This window comes from Nannobrachium achirus (genome assembly GCF_963921795.1).
Source record: "Nannobrachium achirus genome assembly, chromosome: 18".
Classification (NCBI taxonomy): domain Eukaryota; kingdom Metazoa; phylum Chordata; class Actinopteri; order Myctophiformes; family Myctophidae; genus Nannobrachium; species Nannobrachium achirus.
The window spans coordinates 17944057-17966358 of record NC_137825.1 but is presented as its reverse complement, the minus strand read 5'-3'; the positions used below and the strand labels follow the sequence as shown (position 1 = coordinate 17966358).

General features: G+C 44.3%; 1 protein-coding gene across 1 annotated transcript in view; it reads left to right on the top strand.

The window, feature by feature from the left end:
• Positions 1-344: 344 nt before the first annotated feature.
• The window catches only part of LOC308303532 (AMSH-like protease), a gene marked incomplete at both ends in the record, with an annotated part of 28844 nt that continues 6886 nt past the window's right edge, over positions 345-22302 (top strand). Inside the window, 8 exons of the mRNA XM_080747920.1 lie at positions 345-374; positions 5470-5687; positions 8052-8127; positions 9882-9979; positions 12016-12223; positions 12484-12637; positions 14591-14715; positions 15393-15530. Coding sequence (XP_080604046.1) covers positions 345-374; positions 5470-5687; positions 8052-8127; positions 9882-9979; positions 12016-12223; positions 12484-12637; positions 14591-14715; positions 15393-15530 — 1047 coding nt within the window. The remainder of the gene's footprint in view (positions 375-5469; positions 5688-8051; positions 8128-9881; positions 9980-12015; positions 12224-12483; positions 12638-14590; positions 14716-15392; positions 15531-22302) is intronic.

The following is a 22302-nucleotide window of genomic DNA, read 5'->3' as shown; positions in this document are numbered from 1 at the left end:
AATGAAGAAGAAAAAGATAGAATATAATTCTGCACCCCGTTTTAATTGCTTCCAACGCTAAAATGTATTGTACAACATTTTGACCAAAACCGTCTTTGTCAGGTACATCTGTCTGTCTAACTTTCAGACAGACTGTCTGTCTGTCTGTCTGTCTGTCTGTCTGTCTGTCTGTCTGTCTGTCTGTATATCTATTGATTCCTTGTTTTGTTTTTTGTTTGTCTCCCTGCAGCAAGGCATCATGGGAGGTGGCAGATGGGCCCACCGGCTGTGACACACACACACACACACACACACACACACACACACACACACACACACACACACACACACACGTGTGATACGCCATGGAACAAGGCTTCAGCTTCAACACACTGGTGAGTAACATGTGCTTGCGTTTGTGTGCGCGCGCGCACATGCGTGTGTGCGTGTACTGTATACACACACACACACGCACACACAGACAGTGAAGTTCCTGAGCCAACATATATGGAAATACAAGCCAGAAAACGTTAATGTCGCTGGCCATGTTTATCATTGATTTATGGATGTATTGGTTAAAATTAATACTTTAAAATACTTGGGAACTGGAAAGAGGGGAGTCCCACTTTTTGTGTTGCGCCTTAAGGTTCCCATAGTCCGTTGCGTAACACTGGGCATAAAAGGCACGCATACAGACAGACAGACAGACGGGTACAATGGGTATACTGTATGCCACCGGGTACCATGTGTATTTCATAACCAGAGGTCCACGAGTTCCCAATGGACATCGTTCCCAGAGGGTATTGGCCTAGTAATCCAATTATTGCTACATGAAAAATGTATCAGTGGATCTAATGTAAATGTATGGTATATTGTAGAAGTTGAAACCCTGATACGTTTCTGCTACATTTTATGGTTTTGTGTGACATTGTTTGTATGATCAAGTACGAAAAGAAAACACAAAAGGTTCAAATTTGGAGATAAGAGGCTTCTTTCCCCCGACAGCGACGGTGTGCTATAACTGCACTGCAAGGCTATATAAGTGGTTCAGTCCAGTGAACCTGCTTCTAGCAGCAGGCTACAGATGGAGCAGCTCTCCTGCCAGCTGATCTGTCCTCAGCCCACCACCGTACTGCTGCTGCTGGATCTGCATGCCAGCGTTGGCATTCAGCACTATGCCGTTCTCACACCCTCCACTGTCCCACAATGTGTCCTCCATGTCCATGACAAGTTCATGACAAGTCCATGACACATGGCCATGTTATAAAACAGTGGTTCTCAACCTTTTCAGGCCTCGATCCCTCAAATAATCACATTTTAACTGGCCCCACCCACCCTGACGAGCACTCAAACTTTTTTTCCTTTTTATAATAACCACTTGAACCCTAGTGTCCGAATTCTGAGAACTTTAGCCAAAAATAGCAGATCTACAAGCTCACAACACGCTGCGAGGCGTTGTGAGCTTGTAGATCGGCTATTTTTGGCAAAGAGCTTGGTGTAGAGGGGAAATGGAGCAGACTAAGTACAGAGTGAAAGGTCAAGTTTATTAAGTATTGACGGTTCAAGTGGTTAAATATCTGAAAACACGAATTGACATGAATCCAAAATACACTGATGATGGTGCTGTCAAACGATGAAACTATATGGAATCTATGAACAGGTTGTGGGGGGTCCCTGCTTCATCTCTCTCTCAGCTAAGGGGTCCTTCGGCCTGAAAACGAAAGACCCCTGCCCTAGGATTATGTGCAACCCTCCTCGCCCTCTCCCATGAATACAGGTCAATTGTGTTCGCAAAAAACGCTCGACAAAGCCGAAAAGACTACGATTTTTATGAAATTATAACATTAATATAAAATAATTTATGGTATTTTTCTCTTTAAAACCTTGAAAATGTGTTTTCACAGTGATGCCAACAAATTAAGACTTAAAATGTACTATGTTAGTTCCATTGACTTGAGGAGAAAAACAATCGATTGACTGATCATTAAAATGAACACGCTCTGAAAATGCACACAGCCCAATGAGCCAACGCTTTCAAGGTTTTCAAGTTGGCCTTGATGCATAAAAGGTTGGAAGTGAAATGTGGATGGCTGGATAGAGGAATACATAGGAAAACCTTCGATATTCGATAACGTTGTTGAATACCTCGATATCGATATTACTCAAAATATTAGTAAGAACTATTGCATTATATCGTTTTTAATGTTTTTTTTCTGCTTTAGGTCCACTGCCTGCCTAACCCAAATAATGAATAGCATATCCATGCATGCACATTGCACAGTACACGTACAATAAAGAAATGAAATGCCTTATTTCCATTTCCCAACAATGGTTGTATTGAAATGACCACACCTGGTTACAGGCGGACTGCTCTTTTGCATGCATGTGCTATGTGCATGCATAGTGTGTCTGTTAATTAATTTGTCACATAAACCAATGGCTCATTTCAAGCCGTCTTCGTCGATACGTACAGTATACCTCATATGTTGATACTGTACCTCGATATAGGTAAATATTCCATATAATGCCCAGCCATGTATGAACAGTGGATAAAAAGATCATCTGAGTCCAGAGAGAGGAGATTTAAGGAAGGATGAAGTAAATGAAAGGGTTAAATGAATGTTGGGGGAACTAGAGCTGAGAGAGGGAGAGAGAGAGAGAGAGGGCGAGGCTGAGAGAGAGAGAGAGAGAGCTAAGAGAATACTAATGGAGCCAATAAAACTACACTGTGATCAGAGGTTTCAGTTCAGAGAGGATACCACTTAATCCATTAGTGTTATCCAGTAGTGCTTTCAAGATTCTTTCAAAAAATGTTCAGAAATAGCAGATGTGTACAAGCTCACCGCGTGACACCGCGTGACGGGTTTGCACACTGTCGCCTGTAATGACGATGATGCCGGTTTGAAAGGGCCTCTCTGTGTGGAGTTTGCATGTTCTCCCCGTGTCTCCTAGAGCAGTGGTTCTCAACCTTTTCAGGCCGCGTCCCCCCCCCCCCCCCCACCCCCCCCTGACGAACATTAAGAGTTGAGGGATTACATTTTGATTAACACGGTTCTATTGTGAAAATAGCAGATCTACATGCTCACAACGGCCCGCATTGTGAGTCATTGTGAGCATGTAGATCGGCTATTTTTCACAATTTCTAATAATTGACCAATGATTCATTTGTCATTTTAGAGGTATTAAAAAGTCCTTAAATTGTCACTTTAGAAATGTGCAGATACCCTCTATACACTTAAACTTTATGTTGTTCTTTTTTACTGTTGAGAAAACAATGTTGCACATTAAGCTAATCATCTGGGGACCCTCCCAAATAATTTGGGGATCCCGACCCACAGGTTGAGAACCACTGCCCTAGAGCAGGTACCCTCCTGGTCTCTCTACTGCCTCCCCCTGGTTAGCCGGGGTGCCTGATGGAGCGGAATGGAATAACATGTTCCTTCTGCATGCTACGTCCTACCGGCAACTATGCTATATCTGACAACCCGGTCATTTACAATCTGAACATGAGTCATGGTAATGACTCATTACCACTAACTATAGCCGATCTACAAGCTCACAACAATGTTGCAATGCGACGTGTCGTGGGGCTTGTAGATCTGCTATTTTCACTACCTTTTATTCAAGTATATGTTTCACCTCTTAATTAATGGATACACATCTGTAATATTCTGAAAAACCTTTGAAATATTAATTTAAAACAAACGTAGGAAACAAAAACTAAAGGCATATTTGTTTGCGACCCACATTTAGGTCCCAAGACTCCCAACCCACTGTTTGGGAAAGAGTAGGTTAAACCCATAATAAATATTCAATAACACAATGTTATACAGTATACTCTACTCCTCTCTTCTGTTCAGGCCAGGGACGTGCAGAGAATGTTAGAGAGGCAGGGGCTGACATTTCTAAAAGGGCCTTTTGGTGAAAATATCGAAAATGGCATACCTCCAAGCTCACGGCGCGTCGCAGCGCTTGGAGGATGGCTATTTTCGGTGCTTGATACCACACCGAACCAAGCATAATCAAGTGAATACTGGAGATGTGGCGTAACGGCATGGATTTCTACAAAGAGAGGGCAATTCGTTTCAACATGAAATGCTTCATTCAAGTTCAGGAGAGTTTGGACAATACAAGGCAATTCTCTTGAATGTTGCCTTCGGATATGGCATGGAAAGAGGGCGTTTTCATTTCTTTCACCAAAGTAAAAAACTGCATTCATTCGTCTGGAGAGGGCACTTATTACAGACGGATAAAAGGGCAGGGTCTCAAGCCCCCTTTGATGTCTATGTGTCCACGTGCCTGCTTCTGTTAATTTTCCCCTTCACCCCCTCTCTCTCTCCTCTCTCTTGCCCTCCATTATGATCGTCTTTCAACCATCGCTCCACCTTCCTCATCCATCCATCCATCCATCCATCCATCCATCCATTCATCCACTCCTCTATTCATTCATCACATCCCCTCTTTCCTCAGAGGAGGAGGGAGCGGATGTCTTCTCCTCTTTTTGCTGAATAGAGGAGGACACACACACACACACACACACACACACACACACACACACACACACACACACACACACACACACACACACACACACACACACACACACACACACACACACACACACACACACACCAGTGAATAGGGAATAGAGGAGCACTTATCTCCCTCTGAGGGCAGATGTACAGATGAACTCCTACAGGGAGAGAGAGATGTTCAAGATAAAGCTACAGTCCATACCAGGGGTCTTCAATGTTTTCAGGACAAGGACCCCTTAGTTGAGAGAGAGAGTTGAAGCAGGGACCCCCACAACCTGTTCATAGATTCCATATACTATAGTTTCATTGTTTGACAGCACAACCATCAGTGTATTTTGGATTCATGTCAATTTATGTTTTCAGATATTTAAAGGAGGACTTTGCCACTTTTCAACCTATCTTCATATAATAGGTCCTCACTAATGTTCATAATAAAATAGCACAATTATTTCCTACTCGGTCCAAGTCTCTTAGGAGAGCTGTGGGAAGTTCAGAAATCCATAGTCTTGTGACATCATTTTCCAAAATAAATAAAAATCAATATTTTTGAAAAAAATATTTAGATTTTTATTATCACGAGAACAATGGCTTCCACTTTAACATTGCAACTTTTCAGGAATAGAAAGCCTGCATTTTATATTAGCTTGGTTCCCAATCGATGATATCACAAGACGATGGGATTCTGAAATGCCCACAACCCTCCTCTGAGGAAGAAACTACTATAAAAAACTATTTTTTAGTGAGGACCAATTATATGAAGACAGGTTGAAAAGTGGTGAAGTCCTCCTTTAACCACTTGAACCGTCAATACTTAATAAACTTGACCTTTCACTCTGTACTTAGTCTGCTCTTTTTCCCCGCGATAATATCGTGTAAAAAAAATCACAATTTCTTTTGTCACGATAATAATGATATGACATTTTCATATCGTCCCCCGTCCCCTGCTCCCCCACAGAAGAAGCTGGCAGCGGAACCGGAGTACACGGACGTGTCCGTGTCGGCGGTGGAGCGCGTGCGCGCGCTGGGGAAGATGGCGTGCAGCGTGGACATCAACGAGGACGTCACGCCGCGCCGCTACTTCCGCTCCGGGGTGGAGATGGAGAGGATGGCCGCCGTCTACCTGGAGGAGGGCAGCCTGGAGAACGCCTTCGTCCTCTACAACAAGTTCATCACGTGAGAACACACACTCTGACACACTGTCAGGGACGTGCTGGCCATTGGGAAAAGCGGGACAACTCCCGAACGGCTGTTTCATTCCCGGCCGGTCCAGGCCGGCCATTAGTAAAACATTCAAGCCCCCCGGGCTTGAATTTACTTTGTTGCCCCCCGGCCAACAAAGTAAATCATCACTGTCGGGCAGAAACCTTTTATCTCCAAGTTTCAAATTTGTACATTCTTTCGCAAAGCAAAGCCCTGCTTCATCATACAAGGCCATCGCACAAAAGTAGTGAAAACAGCAGATCTTCAAGCACACAACGCCTCGCACTTGTAGATCGGCTGTTTTCACTAGTTTAAATCATTTTTAAAATGATAAATATAAAACAAACGGTTTTGGACATACAAGGTTTCCACCCGACAACGACAAAATATAACTCATGTAATTGGCCCACTGGCTTGTCACTTGTCATGATCTGAAATGTCAAATCTTTGAGTAGCAGCAGCGCTATAGAGAGATCTCTCTCTATAGCGCGCAATGAGGGCCTCTCCAACTCTTTTTCCCGGGCTGAATCAGGAGCCCAGCATGTCCCTGCACACTGTGTCTGTTTTTGATTGGTTCTATGCTTTATTTGCAGTTTGCAAAAGGTCCTGCAGTAATAAAAAGGAGCCATATAAGGGCTTGTTGCCATTGTGGTCCCAACTCCTATTATTAGTATTCAATTCATCAAGACATTTAAAGACATACAATAAATAACATACAAGAAGTCATCAGTACTAGGAGCAATAAAAGTATATGTACAGAAAACATTGGGTCATTTCTGGTGGCTTAGAAGAGTTGTAGTTTCTGGCAGGTCCTCTTTTTTTGTGTTTTTGAAGGGGGGTAGTGACTTGTAGGGAGTCACACCTTTTGATGGCTGCATGGTGGCAGGGGTTTCGCACCAAATTCTGGGCCCTGGATACAAGGATCCACTCACATTTTGTGCTTTAACTATTGAAAAATAGCCGCGCTGTGAAATTGTATATCTGCTATTTTTGAAAAATCGTGTAGATCTGTGCAAGTCTTTGAATATTTCAAATCCTTCTAAGGTTTTTTGAAAAACCTATGTTTCTATGTCAGTTGTGCTCAAACCTTTTCATGTGAAGGACCCCGACAATGATATGTATTGAGCTGCAAATAATAATAAAATCAGGGCTCTTTCGTGCAATTCGGCCTCTGCTTCAATTAGTAGTCACGATAATATAGTCACGAATATATATTAAGATTTGCACACATTTTCAGGACTTTTCAAATATAGCAGATCTACAGGCTCGAGTGCCGCGCTATGAGCTTGTATATCTGCTATTTTTCAATAGCTAAAGTATAAAACAATTAAGGCCCCTCCACCTTGGGCCCTCGTAACTCAGTCCCACTTTTCCCCCCCCCTTGTGACATCCTTGAGCGATGGCAGAACATTCCACATTCTGGTGGCATAACAGTTGAACGAATTCAACCCCAGAATCCAGTATCTGAACATGTGACCACAGAAAGTGGTAGAACAGGCAATTTACAATTTAGGCATTTAGCAGACTCTCTTAATCCAGAGCGACTTAGAATAAGCAAGGTAATACATCAATACAATAAGCAAGGCATCAACACATCAACATCAATACATCAAATGCATGGAAAATAATAATAATAATAATTATTATAACGTAGGCAGACCAAGCACCTAATCAGTAAAGCACTTTATATAAAACCTAAAAATGCCATCTAGCTTTCATGTATGGTCTTTGAGGGCAGGCGAGTGCTACGTAAGGCCCGTTGAAAGTTGCTCTACCCTGTCCTCTACCCTGTCTGATCTGTGTGTCTGTCTGTGTAATCCGTATGTCTGTCTGCTCTACCTGTGTCTGTGTGCTCTGTGCTGTATGTCTGTGTGCTCTGTGCTGTATGTCTGTGTGCTCTGTGCTGTATGTCTGTGTGCTCTGTGCTGTATGTCTGTCTGCTCTGTGCTGTATGTCTGTCTGCCCGCACTGCTCATCTGCCTGCTCTACTTGATATCATCTGTCTGTCTACTCTATTCTTATCTGTCTCCTCTCTCTCTACAATAGGTTTATAATTGGTAATAGTCGCTGTACATTATTACATTATCTGACAGATTTTGTCTGCTAACTCTCTCTGTGTGTGTGTGTGTGTGTGTGTGTGTGTGTGTGTGTGTGTGTGTGTGTGTGTGTGTGTGTGTGTGTGTGTGTGTGTGTGTGTGTGTGTGTGTGTGTGTGTGTGTGTGTGTGTGTGTGTGTGTGTGTGTGTGTGTGTGTGTGTGTGTGTGTGTGTGTGTGCGTGTGTGTGCGTGCGTGGCCGCACGCTTGTGTGTGTTTGTGCGTGTGCATGCGTGCGAGCAGTCTGTTCGTAGAGAAGTTGCCTCGACACAGAGACTACCAGCAGTGTAATGTTCCAGAGAAGCAGCTCATCATGAAGGTACGTACAGTCACTGTTCAAACCTAGTATATCATCATGAAGGTACATACTGTACAGTAGGGCATTCACCAAATATTCGAATATTCGACTATCAAAGTCACTATTTGACGTTGTTCACCGAAGTCGAATATTTGCTTTTTTTTTTCTCTTTAAAAATATATAGTTGATAAAGCTTGGCTAGATAGGAAGTCATAAGAATGAGTTGTCAATGCCCCTGGTCACCTGGTGGATGAATTCTTTAATGCTTTATACCAGGGGTTCTCAAAACTTTTTAGGCCGTGACCTCCAAAATAAACATATTTGAACTGGGGACCCCCACCCTGACAAGCATTTGGAACTGTAGGTATTGCATTTAATGTGACTTGGTTCCGCAGGTAAATATTGTGAAAATGTAGCATGTAGATCGGCTATTTTCACAATGTTCGCCTCTTGTACTTAATATTTGACAGTTTGGCCAGTCCTGTCGAATATTCGACTATTCGAATACTTTGAGGTCGAATAATCCGAATACTAAAAATCACTATTCGTGAATGCCCTACTGTTCAGTCACTGTTCAAACCTAGTATATTGTTGCTGTCAGAAAGAAACCTCCTATCTCCATAGTTTAACCTTTTGTGTTTATTTGTAAATACATGTCCTACTTGATCATACTACAGCGTCACACAAAAGCATCAAAAGTCGCAGATCTATAACCTCGAAACGTGGTGCGAAACGTGGCACGAAGCGATGCGTATATATAAAAACTAAGCACAAAAAGTAAGGAAACTTGATTCGTTCCATTATATCTCCCCTTTAATAATACCAATTGGCATAGAGTTTTATATAATTTTTATCGTTGATTAGTCACCTTCACAACGAGGTACAGCTTGTAAGAATTTGGCATTCGTGGAATGAGTAGCACAGCCAAACATGTGGGTAGCGCCCATCCAAAATCCGTCAAAATGGCCTGGCAGGCCTGCAATAGTGTTCTGTTTGTATTCACCTTAGTTGCTTGGTGCATTGAATGATTGCACTCTCCCACAGTAATAAGGAAAAGAAAAAACAACACATATTTGCCATTTTTACACTTTGTTCATTTTAAGCTCAGTTTCAGGGAAGCCCAAAACGAGAGTGAATGCCAGCAGAACAGTATTGCAGGCCATTTTGGTAAATCTTTGGTCAGCGCTACCCACACGTTTGGCTGTGTAGCTCATGCCTCGAATGCCTGATGCTTACAACCTGCACCTTGTTGTAAAGGTGACTAATCAATGATGAAGATGATATAAAACACAATACAAATTCGTATTATTAAAGGGGATTTATAATGGACCAAAATCAAGTTTCCTTACATAACATAATCTCAACTCAAATCAAATGGCTCATCCTTCCACTCAACTCTGTTTCACCAAACACTTTTTTTACCAACAGTGTTTTAATAACAGCCTTTGCACACAAGTCCTTAGTGATGTTATTAAAGCAACACAATCACATTTAATTTCCCGCATGAAAGAAGTTGGCCACCAAAACCCCGAAGCCTAAATGTTTGCTTCAGTGAAGAAGACATGGGACACGTTGATCCTCAACAAAATAACATGTATTTTATTTTTGTCTTTCACACGCCTTTTGCCTCCGTCTATCTCTTTATCTCTATTGCTTTCTCTGTCACTTTCTGTCTCGCTCTCGCCTTCATTCTCTGTTGCTTTCTCTCTGTTTCTCTATATCACTCTGTTTCTCTGCCCCTCTCTCTCTCTCTCTCTCTCTCTCTCGCTCTTCAGAAACTTCAAGAGGTGGCGTTTCCTCGTAAGGAGGAACTGAAAAGGCTGCTGCAGGAGAAATATAACAGGGAACACACAGAATACCTCAGAGCTCAGGTGTGTGTGTGTGTGTGTGTGTGTGTGTGATGTGTGTGTGTGTGTGTGTGTGTGTGTGTGTGTGTGTGTGTGTGTGTGTGTGTGTGTGTGTGTGTGTGTGTGTGTGTGTGTGTGTGTGTGTGTGTGTGTGTGTGTGTGTGTGTGTGTGTGTGTGTGTGTGTGTGTGTGTGTGTGTGTGTGTTCGCGCATATCTGCGGGAAGTACTATTGACTCCAGGGGGTGTGGGACCTGCACACAACCCCCCGTTTCTTCCCCTACCCCATTCCCATTACAACAGGGGGCCCGGGACCCCTAGAGCAGGGGTTCCCAAACTTTTTTGTCTCAGGGCACCCCATAAATATTGCTTTAATCCGAGGCACCCCTACATTATAATTTTCACTCCCAGCACCTTATATTTATAGCTTATCATCATTGTCGGGTGGAAACCTTGTATGTCCAAAACCGTTTTGTATTTATCATCTATACAATGTACTGAACTAGTGACAACAGCAGATCTACAAGCACAAATAAATCCCAATAAATCCCAAATATTATCAAATGATCTCACGGCATCCCTGGACTGCCGCCGCGGCACCCCAGGGTGCCCCGTCACCTACTTTGAAAACCCCTGCCCTAGAGGATCCTCAGAGTTACTACAGGGGGTCCTCCAAATCTTGGTGTGATGGAAACCTTTTTCTCTCCTTTTTTATATGAACCCCTTGAACTCTAGCGTCCATATTCAGAGAACTTTAGCCAAAAATAGCAAATCTGCAAGCTCACAGCGCGTTGTGAGCTAACAGTTTTGGACGTCCAGCTTTCCACCCTGGGACCTGGGGGGTGGGCCCAGGTCCCCCCCAGATCTGATGGCAGATCTCGTGAATGTCCTATACGTCCTATACGTTGCTATATTCGGTCATGATGTCAGATGTCATAGACGTCACGGGGCACGGTGGCGCAGTGGTTAGCGCTTCGCCTCACAGCTAGAAGGTCCTGGGTTCAATTCCCGGCAGGGGATGCTGTGGGCGCTGGGGGTGTGTTCCTCCCTCCGCATCATCAGCACCTACACCCTAGGTGGGGTTGGCGATAGGGCCTTTCTGTGTGGAGTTTGCATGTTCTCCCCATGTCTCCTAGGGTAGATGCCCTCACAAAAACATGCAGTAGTCCTGGTTTCTATACTACCTCCCCCTAGCCAGCCAGGTGCTCCCCAATTCCCCTGGCATGGCAGGGGGAGAGCGGAAACCAGGACTACAGGTTAGGTAGTTGGCACTGGGTGAGAAAATGGGTTGCAAAACCGTGGGATGAAAATTATATAATAAAAAAATATATATATATGTCATAGACGTCATAGGACTTTCACATAACGAATAACTGAGTAAGCATGTTTGGGCTCTCACAGCATATCTGCATATACAGTACATGGATCTCCATATATGGGTACCAGGGATCTCCATATATGGTTAACTGGTCCGATATACATCACTGGCCAGATGGCCAAGACATGGCGCAACCTCGCCCTTAGGTCGCATGTCGCCCTGAGGCGGGTTTACTAGTACTGTATATATACTATGGAATGGATTGTGCGGCAGCGATTGGGTAATATTTACGGTGGTTGTAGCGAGTGACCAAGAGGGTAAAGATTGGTTTCTGTATTCTATCTTTAACAGTATTTTATAAATTTTTTATTGTTTGTCACAAACACACAGAACAACAGCAAGACATGTAAAATGACAAAATAAAATATAAACACAAGTTTGAACAATGGTCTTGCTTTACAGTATGCTAGAGGCGTTGTGAGCTTGTAGATCGGCTATTTTTGGCTAAAGTTCTCAGAATTTGGACGCTAGGGTTCAAGTGGTTAATATAAAAAAAGGAGAAAAAAAGTTTCTGTCACACAAAGATTTGGAGGACCCCCTAGGGGTCCTGGACCCCCTGTTGAAGACCCCTGGATTAGAGGCTCTGTTGATTGACGCGTGTGTTCCGTTTCTGCACAGAGCCATTCAGGGTTGGTGGATGGGTGTGGCCAACAGCTCCAGCATCTCTCCCTATTGGACGAGGACAGACAGCGTGCCTCGCCATTGGACGAGGACAGACAGCGTCTCTCCCTATTGGAGGCGGAGAGACGGCGTCTCTCCCTATTGGAGGAGGAGAGGCAGAGGGTGGCGTCTCTGCGGCGGGCGCAGATCGAATCGGAACAGTTCCGCTACTTCGAGGACCAGTTGCGGCGCCAGGAGCAGGCCAATAGGAGAGACGAGGAGGCGGGGCAAAAGGTGTGTTAAAGCAGTGGTTCTCAACCTGGGGGTCGGGACCCCCAGCGGGGTCCCCAAATTATTTTGGGGGTGCCCCCAGATGATTAAATTAAACATTTCTAAAGTGACAATTTACTGTAAGGACTTTTTAATACCTCTAAAAATGACAAATTAAACATTGGCCAAATTGTCAAATATTAGAGGCAGAAATTGTGAAAATAGCCGATCTACAGGGTTAAACAAACTGTAACGTGTATACTCCTTCCTACCTCTTTTCTCAGGTGGAAGCCAAAGTGCCTGAGGTGACGGACGGCTCTTGTCTGTCCCAGCAGCCAATCAGAAATCACGTACGCACCCCGGGGGCGGACCCTAACAGGAATAAGCCTCCGCCTCGCCCTCTCAACAGACCCACCCCCACACTCACTGGAGTACAGAGTGAGTGAACACACACACGCACGCACGCACGCACGCACGCACGCACGCACGCACGCACGCACGCACGCACGCACGCACGCACACACACACACACACACACACACACACACACACACACACACACACACACACTAGTGATGGGCAATCCCGTTCATTTCAGTGAACTGATCATTTCGTTCACGTTCACAGTAATGATCCGTTCAAACGATGCGCCCACGTTCACTGTTCATACCGCCTTCGTCCCGTGAAAAACACAATCACAAAAATATGCACTGGTGACAGATTATATTTATTGATAGTATCATATATAAGACCCTAAATGGTCTATGCCCGCCTCCCCTAAGGGAATTCATCAAACGCACGCACGCACGCACGTGTGTGTGTGTGTTCACTCACTCTGTACTTGATAGAGGACTTAACACTAGGGAAATCGCTAGAGGAGACTGCGAAGTGCCATACCGGGCAACTGCTTTTGGAAATAACACCCTTTCAGTCCAGTGCTGTTCAATCTGGAATGACCTACCTCTAACAATAAGAGACTGTTTGTCATTTCCATTGTTCAAGTATAACCAAAGAAATGTTTACTTGACAATCAAACGTGTGACCATGTATTGTTTTAATAGTCTTAATAGTATAGCACATGTATGTATAGTATAGTTTTTAATTATCCTTTTACTAATACAGGTGGAATAGTATAGTACTTGTATGTAGGTGTTCTAAATGCCTTCCCTTGATGTAAGGTTACTGTTGTTGGTATGTTTTGTGTTGTTTTGTGTGGGGACTACGGATGAAATTTAGCATTATTCTTCCGTCTAAATAAACAAATAAAGTAAAGTAAGTAGAATTGATATAGAAATAGCAGATCTACAAGCACGCAACGCCTCGCGGTGCGAGGCATCTATTTTCATTATTTTAAATCATTTTCAAAATGATGAACACAAAACGAATGGTTTTGGACAGCAGAGAATCCCATCCCATACTTCCCTTTTCCCTGTGACACATTAGCCAGCTCTGCCTGGGGAATCCCGAGGGCATCCCCAGGCCAGTGTGGAGATATAATCCCCCCCATCCATCCATCTGGTCCCCAGTCTTCCCCGTGGTCTCCTCCCAGCAGGGCGTGCCAGCCCGGAACACCTCCCTGGGAAGGCCACCAGATGCCCCCAAAACCACCTCCATCGGCATCTTTCTATTATGAAAAGCATATGGTTTCAAGTTCTCTGTCATGCCATGACTGATTTAAGACATTATACAATTATTATTTAACAAGATTATTAAGAGTATTCTCTAGCAAAAGATGTTCTATTACTTCAATTGTAATTTTGATTTCCAAGCATTCCTACATTGAACCCTAATGGTCTCTGACATTTCATTCGTGGTTGGTTGCATGTGTAGCAATCATAGGTTTTTAGAATGATACTGTAATACTACAGAAACATCATTCTAAAGGACAAATCACAGACTGGGCTAACAAAAAACCTCAGTCGTGAGATTAGTTGGGTCTCTGTTGGGTGGAAACCACGTGTCCAAAACTGTTACTTTTCAGGATTCAAATAAAAAAACGGCAAAGGTAGCAGCTCTACAAGCTCAAAACGCAGCGTGTGAGCTTGTGGATTTGCTACTTTGGATGCTTTTTTGTGACGCTGGCTGTAGTGTAGGATGTTCAAGTAGGGCGATAATTTGGGGACTGCTGATACGACCATATTGACACACAGAGACGCGTATTTTTGTAGGGCAGGAACATGACACTACAGCATTTTGCGTGAATTCATAACCAATACGAGGTGTAAACGCGATAGACGTTTTGGTTAAGACACCAAAACAATAATGGAAACGTTCCCGTTTAATCATGGCCTTAAATCTGCTGTTGCTGTCCTGTGTGTGTGCGCGTGTGTGTGTGTGCGTGTGTGTGTGTGTGTGTGTGTGCGTGCGTGCGTGCGTGCGCGTGCTGTGCAGCTCCTCGTACGGAGGGTCTCAGGAGGGTGATCATCCCCAGAGATTTGACGTATCGTTTCCTGCTGCTAGCCGACTCCAACACGACCAGAGGACTGGAGACGTGTGGAATCCTCTGTGGAAGACTGGTGAGATGATCCTCTTATTACTGCAACTACAGCAGTGGTCCTCAACCTGTGCAAATTATTTTGGGGGGGTCCCCAGATGATTCACTTAATGTGCAACACTCTCACTCAACAGTAAACAGACCAACATAAAGTTTAACTGCATAGAAGGTATCTGCACATTTCTAAAGTAACGATTTAAGGACTTTTTAATACCCCTAAAATGAAGTTAAACATTGTCCAAATTATATATTGGACAATAGAGGCAGAAATTGTGAAAATAGCCGATCTACTTTCTCACAACGCCTCGCAACAGAACAGTGTTTTACTAAAATGCAATTCCTCAACTCTTAGTGCTCGTCAGGGTGGGGGGTCCCCAGTTAAAATATGATTATTTTGGGGGGTCGTGGCCTGAAAAGGTTGAGAACCACTGAACTACAGGACCACATTACAATAAGACAACATGCTGCTGGAACATTAAAATAAGAAACATGATCTACAAGCTTCTAGATGAGCTACTTTTGAACAGCCAAAAAGTATTACAGGTAAATAAGTGGTTAAACCTATTGTGATTAACACTGTGACTACCGGTAGCTGGGGAACGTGGTCAGTCTGTAATAACAGACTGACTGACTTTCTGTCTGTCTCTGTCTCTGTCTCTCTCTGTCCCTGTCCCTGTCTGTCTGTCTGTCTGTCTGCAGACCCATAATGAGTTGATCCTCAGTCATGTGGTGGTGCCAAAGCAAAGTTCTGGTCCTGATTTCTGTGACATGGAGAATGTTGAGGAACTCTTCAGCTTCCAGGACCAACACAACCTGTTAACACTGGGCTGGATACACGTAAGAACGCATGCCATGCCACGCCACCAGGGGTGTCGCACCAAATTCCGGGCCCTGGGTACTTTTGAAAAAAATTGCAAAATTTGAGTTACAAATACATACATATATTCAAAGATTTTCACACATTTTCACGACTTTTCAAAAATAGCAGATTTATATAGCAGGGCCCAAGTAACTCAGTCCCACTCCCCTACCCCCCCCCCCCCCCCCCCCCCCCCCCACCCCTCATTGTGACACCCCTGCACGCTACGCTACGCACAGAGTGATGTCTGTTGTCGCTTTCTGCCCCTCTTCATTTTGCATAATCATAGTTCATCAATATCACCATGGTAACATAACCAGAGTATCAGGTTTTAGTTCCCCCGTGCAACGTAGAGGAGGGAGAGACACACAGAGTGTGTGTGTGTGTGTGTGTGTGTGTGTGTGTGTGTGTGTGTGTGTGTGTGTGTGCGTGTGCGTGTGCGCGTGCGCGTGCGCGTGCGCGTAACTATTAAAAGCTCCACCGGCTGTCTGTCTGTCCGTCTGTCACATCACGTCACACTTTTACCCTACTCTTATCGCCGCCACCGTTGGCCCTATCGATGCCAAACTTTGCTCACACACTCCTTGGATGGCAGCTCACAACCTCCGCCCCTGATTTCTCACATGGCCCTCCTCTAGCGCCACCATCGGGCCGATTTTTGGGAAAAAAACATTTTTGGCCACTGCTCCTACAGATTTTGGCCTAAAATCACGCAAAGCGGTACACAGTATCCCTAAAGTCATGTCATCAGCATGGATCATTTCCCATATTCCCTCCTGATTGGCTACGATTGCCTTCTAAAGTTTGTGTATGCGACGTGGCGGTCGGTTATCTCTCGATTAGGGAGTCTTACTGGTATTTTTCAGTGGTTCAGTATGTACTGTATAAAACCCACGGACACACTTACTGTCACCACTTTCACTATCAACATGTGCTTAGGGCAGGGTTCTCCAATTAGTTTTCCCCAAGGGCCGAATCACGTCTAGGGCACCAAGCCGAGGGCCACAGCTTTGCAGGGGACGACGGTGGTGTTCCCGCTACTCCAGCGACAGTTCAGATATCGTCGTTGTCGGGTGAAAATCTTGTAGGCCTATATGTCCAAAACCGTTCGTTTTTTGCATTTGTCATTTTAAAAATGATTTAAACTAGTGAAAACAGCCGATCTACAAAGTTGTGTGCTTGTAGATCTGCTGTTTTCACTACTTTTGTGAGACGGCGTTGAATGATTGATTGATTGATTGATTCTTTATTTCAGACCCAGGGAGATCCATATCACATAGTATAAAATACAACAACAAGAAAACTAAAAAAAAAATAAAATAAAATAAAGAATAAAACATACAGGTCTATATAGACATTCATGGTCTAGCATGTAGACATGTCCGCCAGTGTTTCCACAGTCTGGACGAGAATCTGACCGAGCTGCATGCAGGGTTAGTCACGGCAACAATAATTACATTTTCTGATTCAGAAACTCTGCACATAAATTTATACATCAAGTTTCTTAAAACAGCAGAGCAAGTTGGGACCCCGACGCTTACAAACATAGAGCTCGCACTAGAGCTTCTCGGAGCTCCCAACAGAAGTCTCATACTGTCATTATAAGCCACCGTGAGTCTTCTCATGCTCTCCTTCTTATACCGACACCACAGGTGGGCAGTATAAAGGGGTGTGCAATACGCTTTAAAAAGTGCAATCTTCACAGGTACAGAACACATACTGAATTTGCGACATAGTGTATTTGCCTGAGCATACAATTTTCGTCGCTGCCTATAGATGTCCATATCATTGGAGAGGTCATCTGAAATAATGTGGCCGAGGTATGTGATCTCATTACACACACTGAGAACAGCGCCAGACAGTAAAAACGTTGGGAAGGTTGAATGCCTGTCTTCTCTGGTTCTGACAACCATAACCTTACTCTTTTTTGCATTATAGATGATATCAAAATCCTCACCATATTGCGAGCATATTCTTAGTAGCTGTTGGAGCCCAGCAGTAGATGGGCTGAATATGACCAAATCATCCGCATACATAAGGTGATTGATGGTCACATCACCCACCCTACAACCCGTCATGTTGAGGCATTTAAAAACAGAGATAAGTCATTCATATACAGATTAAATAAAATTGGTGACAGTATTCCACCCTGACGGACAGAGTTGGACACATGAAAGGGAGTGGATGTAACATTCCCCCATTTCACCCTCAATGTTTGATGAGCATACCAGTACACCAAGATTCTAACTAAAAAACGAGGGACCCCATTTTTGGCCAATTTAAAAAATAATTTCTCGTGATTAACACGATCAAATGCTCTGGATGCATCAATAAAACACATAAACATGGAGGAGTTATGCCTGTTATAGCTTTCTAAAATTTCCTTTAGTGCAAATATGCAAAGGTCAGTGCCAAGTTTACGCTTGAAGCCAAATTGGTTGTCAGCAGATAAAACAAACCTCTCAATTCTACTCAAGATGAGTGACTCCAACAGTTTGGACAGAACACTGGCCAGGGCTATCGGCCTGTAATTATCAGAACTACAGAGCTTACCCACTTTATCTTTTATGACAGGTACCAGGATGCCAACAAGCAGCGAGTCTGGAAGGAACCCGTGTACAAAGAGCCCTGTATAACACATGGCCACAAGAGGGCACAGTCTCCCACTGGCTAATTTGATGTGTTCAGCAGTAATGTTGTCTGGACCACAGGTCTTATTGTTACCCAGTTTCAGTATAGTCTCATGGACTTCTACAGGGCTGACAATTGCATCCTCATTAAAATCTACATTATCCACTAAAAAAAGCTTACTCTTAACACAGTTGAATAGCTCTTCATATTTCTTTTTCCAGAGCTGAGCAATTTCAGTTGGGCCACAGACACCATCTATGTTTGAAGGGAGAGATGTTTTACAATTACCAATATGCTTAACCTCTTTCCAGAAGTCATTGACACTGTTATTCTGTAGCTTCTTTGCCATTGAATCAGCTCTCATTGTTTTTTCATTTCTTTTGATGAAACGAAGTGCACGTTTAAAATTGGCATTAGCACATTTCTTATTTTCAACCACAGGACCCTGCCTCGGCTTGTCAGACTCGACCCACTTTTTGAACGTAGCACGGGCCTCAACATGAAGCTCTTCTACGTGCTCATTCCACCCAGGTTTATCATTACTCACTTTATTCCTCTGTTTGTATAGCGATCTACTTGACCTACAGAGAGCGTCCACTATTGCGTCATACATGGAGGAAAGCTCCTTTCTGTGATGCTCATTCACACAGTTCATATCCCGACATAACAGGGCATCTTTTGGGATGTTAATATTTCCCAGCAATGTATCAGTAAGAGCGGCATATTTTTCAAGCTCCATTTTAGACAGTTTAGTCCAGTCAATTTTTCTAATACCAGTACCATTTTCCACAGGCATCAACACTGGAAGATTGCCTGTGTTTAATACCATGTAAAAGGGCATGTGGTCGCTGGTAGCTAGCTCATAGTCTATCTTAATACTTTTAATGATGTCATGAGCATCTACTGTACAAAGGCAGTGGTCAAGCCAGGACGTGGTGTGCCAAGCCTCGCTGACATATGAGAAGCTATCCTCTGGCAGGAGAATTTTACTCGATAGGATCAGTCCACTATCTATCCAGAACTGGATCAAATGTTTACCAAACATAGAGTTTGCACTAGTTACATCGGCGTTCATATCACCAACTATATATATACATGAGGATGAGTTGTCCTGAATAAAGGACAAAATAAAAGCCAGCCTACAAAGGTACTCATCCTCATTCTGAGTGCATTCATATGGCATATAAACATTCAATATAATTAGCTTCTTGTTATTACAACTCAGCTCAATCCCAATAGCCCAGTCAGCTCCCACTCTAATCACTTTAACTAGTTGATCATATTTTTTGTTCCACATTATGGCTACACCGCCTGGGATCCTCCCCCTGACCACTTTTGTGCTTAGGTCAGTTGTGGACTCACCCGCCCCATGAAAGTCAGCATGAACGGTGTTTAAATGTTCCAGGTCTTGTTTGGACAGGTGCGTCTCCTGAACACACAGAATATCACATCTTTCAAACAGTTTGTCAACAATAACTCGGCGTGATTTATCTGTTTCACTGTGGCCTACTCGTAGCCCTCGCGCATTATAGGATACAAGAGAGATGTTCATTTTGAAATAAGATCATAACACAGCAGCTACATTGCAGACTGGCTCCCACGTGGAGCTGCAGTTGTACCATGGCAGTTCATCTCATCCCCCCCCTCACCAGATACTTTGGGACCACGAGCCTCATAGTAACGGCGAACGAGTGTTCCAGCAGGCCAGAGCTCTGGCTTATACATGTCAGCAACATTGTCACATTCAGAGGTAATATGGAAAGAACTATACCTGCTGCGGTCCGACTCGATCTTACGACAAGTCACAGTTTTGTTATCCAATTTCACAGACAGATAAGCACGTAACACGTCCGCTTCGAGAGAGGGAGAGAATCTAGTGGCATACACCTTCACCAGTTTGGTTCTAACTACCCCAATGCTACTTTCAGTACCAGTTCCAATTATACCCACGTTCCTCTGATCACGTTTCAAGTGGGCTTGCTTGTTAGGTTTCAGTGGCCCAGCTGCTTTCAGGGACCCTGACTTTCTCTGACCTTTCTTCACCACATCGCTCCACTGTGGGGACAAGAGCTGCGCCCGTGGTGATGCCATCGCTGACCCGTGGGCCCGACCAGGGGATCCACGAGACTGGACCGCCGCTGCTGCTGCTCCTTCATCAGACCCGTGGGCCCGACCAGAGGATCCACAGGACTGGACCGTTGCTGCCGCTGCCTCTTCATCAGACCCGTTGGCCCGACCAGAGGATCCACGGGACTGGACCGCCGCTGCCTCTTCATCAGACCCGTGGGCCCGACCAGAGGATCCCCGGGACTGGACCGTCGCTGCTGCTGCCTCTGCCTCTTCATCAGACCCGTGGGCCCGACCAGAGGATCCACGGGACTGGACCGTCGCTGCTGCTGCTCCCCCATCAGCCCCATGGGCCCGACCAGAGGATCCACAGAGCTTTTCGATGTCCGTCAACCGGCGATCCATTGCCGCTGCAGTCATCCCCATGTTCTCATTTACGCCTGTCTGGGCGTCCAGGGCAACTCTCACCTTTGAGATTTCCCAGCTCAGCTGTGTCACCCTGCTGAGCAGCGCTGATGCATCGATACTGCCGAATCCAACAGGGGGAAGCTGGTCAAGAAAGTGTGACACGAATCTGGGGGTATCCTCCCCACACTCGTTTAGCACCTTGAGGCAGTCTTTGATATTGTTAGTGTCTTTCTGCGGGCCTTTGTGTTTAATATTTCGCATCGAGGTCGTGCAAAGCTCAAACAGGAGCCGCTTGGATTCCTCGATCCATTCAGACGGAAAGTTGCTTGAGGCTAGCAGAACCACCTCATCATGCATCAGAGTTCTCATTTTGATAGCGATGAAGTTTAGGAGCTCATCCTCCACTATTACCTTTCCGTCTTCTGTCTTGTAGATGCACGGCTTTGAGCGAGGACAGACAGATCCACCCGCCCCGCTCGGCATGTTAGCGTTAGCAGTAGCTATAGTTAGCCGCTGCTAGTTGAAGGTGTTTACTAATGCCAGCTGTCAGTGTCAGCGGCTTCTCTCTTACTTGCTTAAAATCATAAAATGTTAAAAGCTAGAGCAGTCATTTAAGACCCATTTGTTTGGGCACAGCCTGCTGCTGCTCTGCTGCTTGCTGCTGCTCTGCTGCTTGCTGCTGCTCTGCTGCTTGCTGCTGCTCTGCTGCTTGCTGCTGCTCTGCTGCTTGCTGCTGCTCTGAATGATGAAGCAGGGCTTTACTTTGCGAAAGAACGTAAAGATTTGGAGATACGAGGTTTCCACCTGACAACGACGATATACTAGTGTTGTTGCTGATCTTATACCACCACTAGAAAAATATTGTTCCTTCGAAACAATTGTGGGCTCGCTTCAAGCCAGAAAACAATGGCTATAAAAGCACAAAATGTCAAGATCGCAGGCAGTGCTCTCTTTGACGTTACTGACGTCAAAGATTGGTCCATTTTGTTCCAAAAATGTGTTATGCAAAAGTTGACCCGCTGGTGGCGCTATAACAGGCCAATGTGAGAAGGTTGGTATCTGTTCCTTGACCTATTGGGAATGTGCTTGCAAGATTTCACGCACATCCCAGGCTGTGTTCATGATTTGAGGTGTTTTTGGCTTTGATCACTTTATCGCTGCTTGCAGCTATATTCATTTTTTTTTGTGTGTGTGTGCACTTCATAGGCATATTAGATAAAGGTCCTTAGATTGTGTGTAGAATGTTTCATGCAAATTGCTAAAAAAAATCCTAACGGGTTTAAGCGTTTCACAAACTGCTCAAAATTATATAGCGCCCCCCTTTGGCCAATTGGGGTAAGATTGGTTTTAGTGATATTTGGACTAACACTCTACATCTTTGCCAAATGCCATGAACATGTTACTTTGCATGTATGATTTAGAGGCAGAAGAATAATTTGCATAAAACTGCAATATTCATTGAATTTATTTAAAAAAGCATGTTTCAATTTTAAAGAAATCCGATCTGACAGATCTTTAGATATCGGTCCAAAGTTCACGTAAAAAAAGTTTTGTGCACGTGGAGCGAAAATTCCAGAATAAAAGCGGGTTTACGCGTTTTACAAACTGCTCAATATGGCGGAAAATCGAAGGGCGGAGCTTACT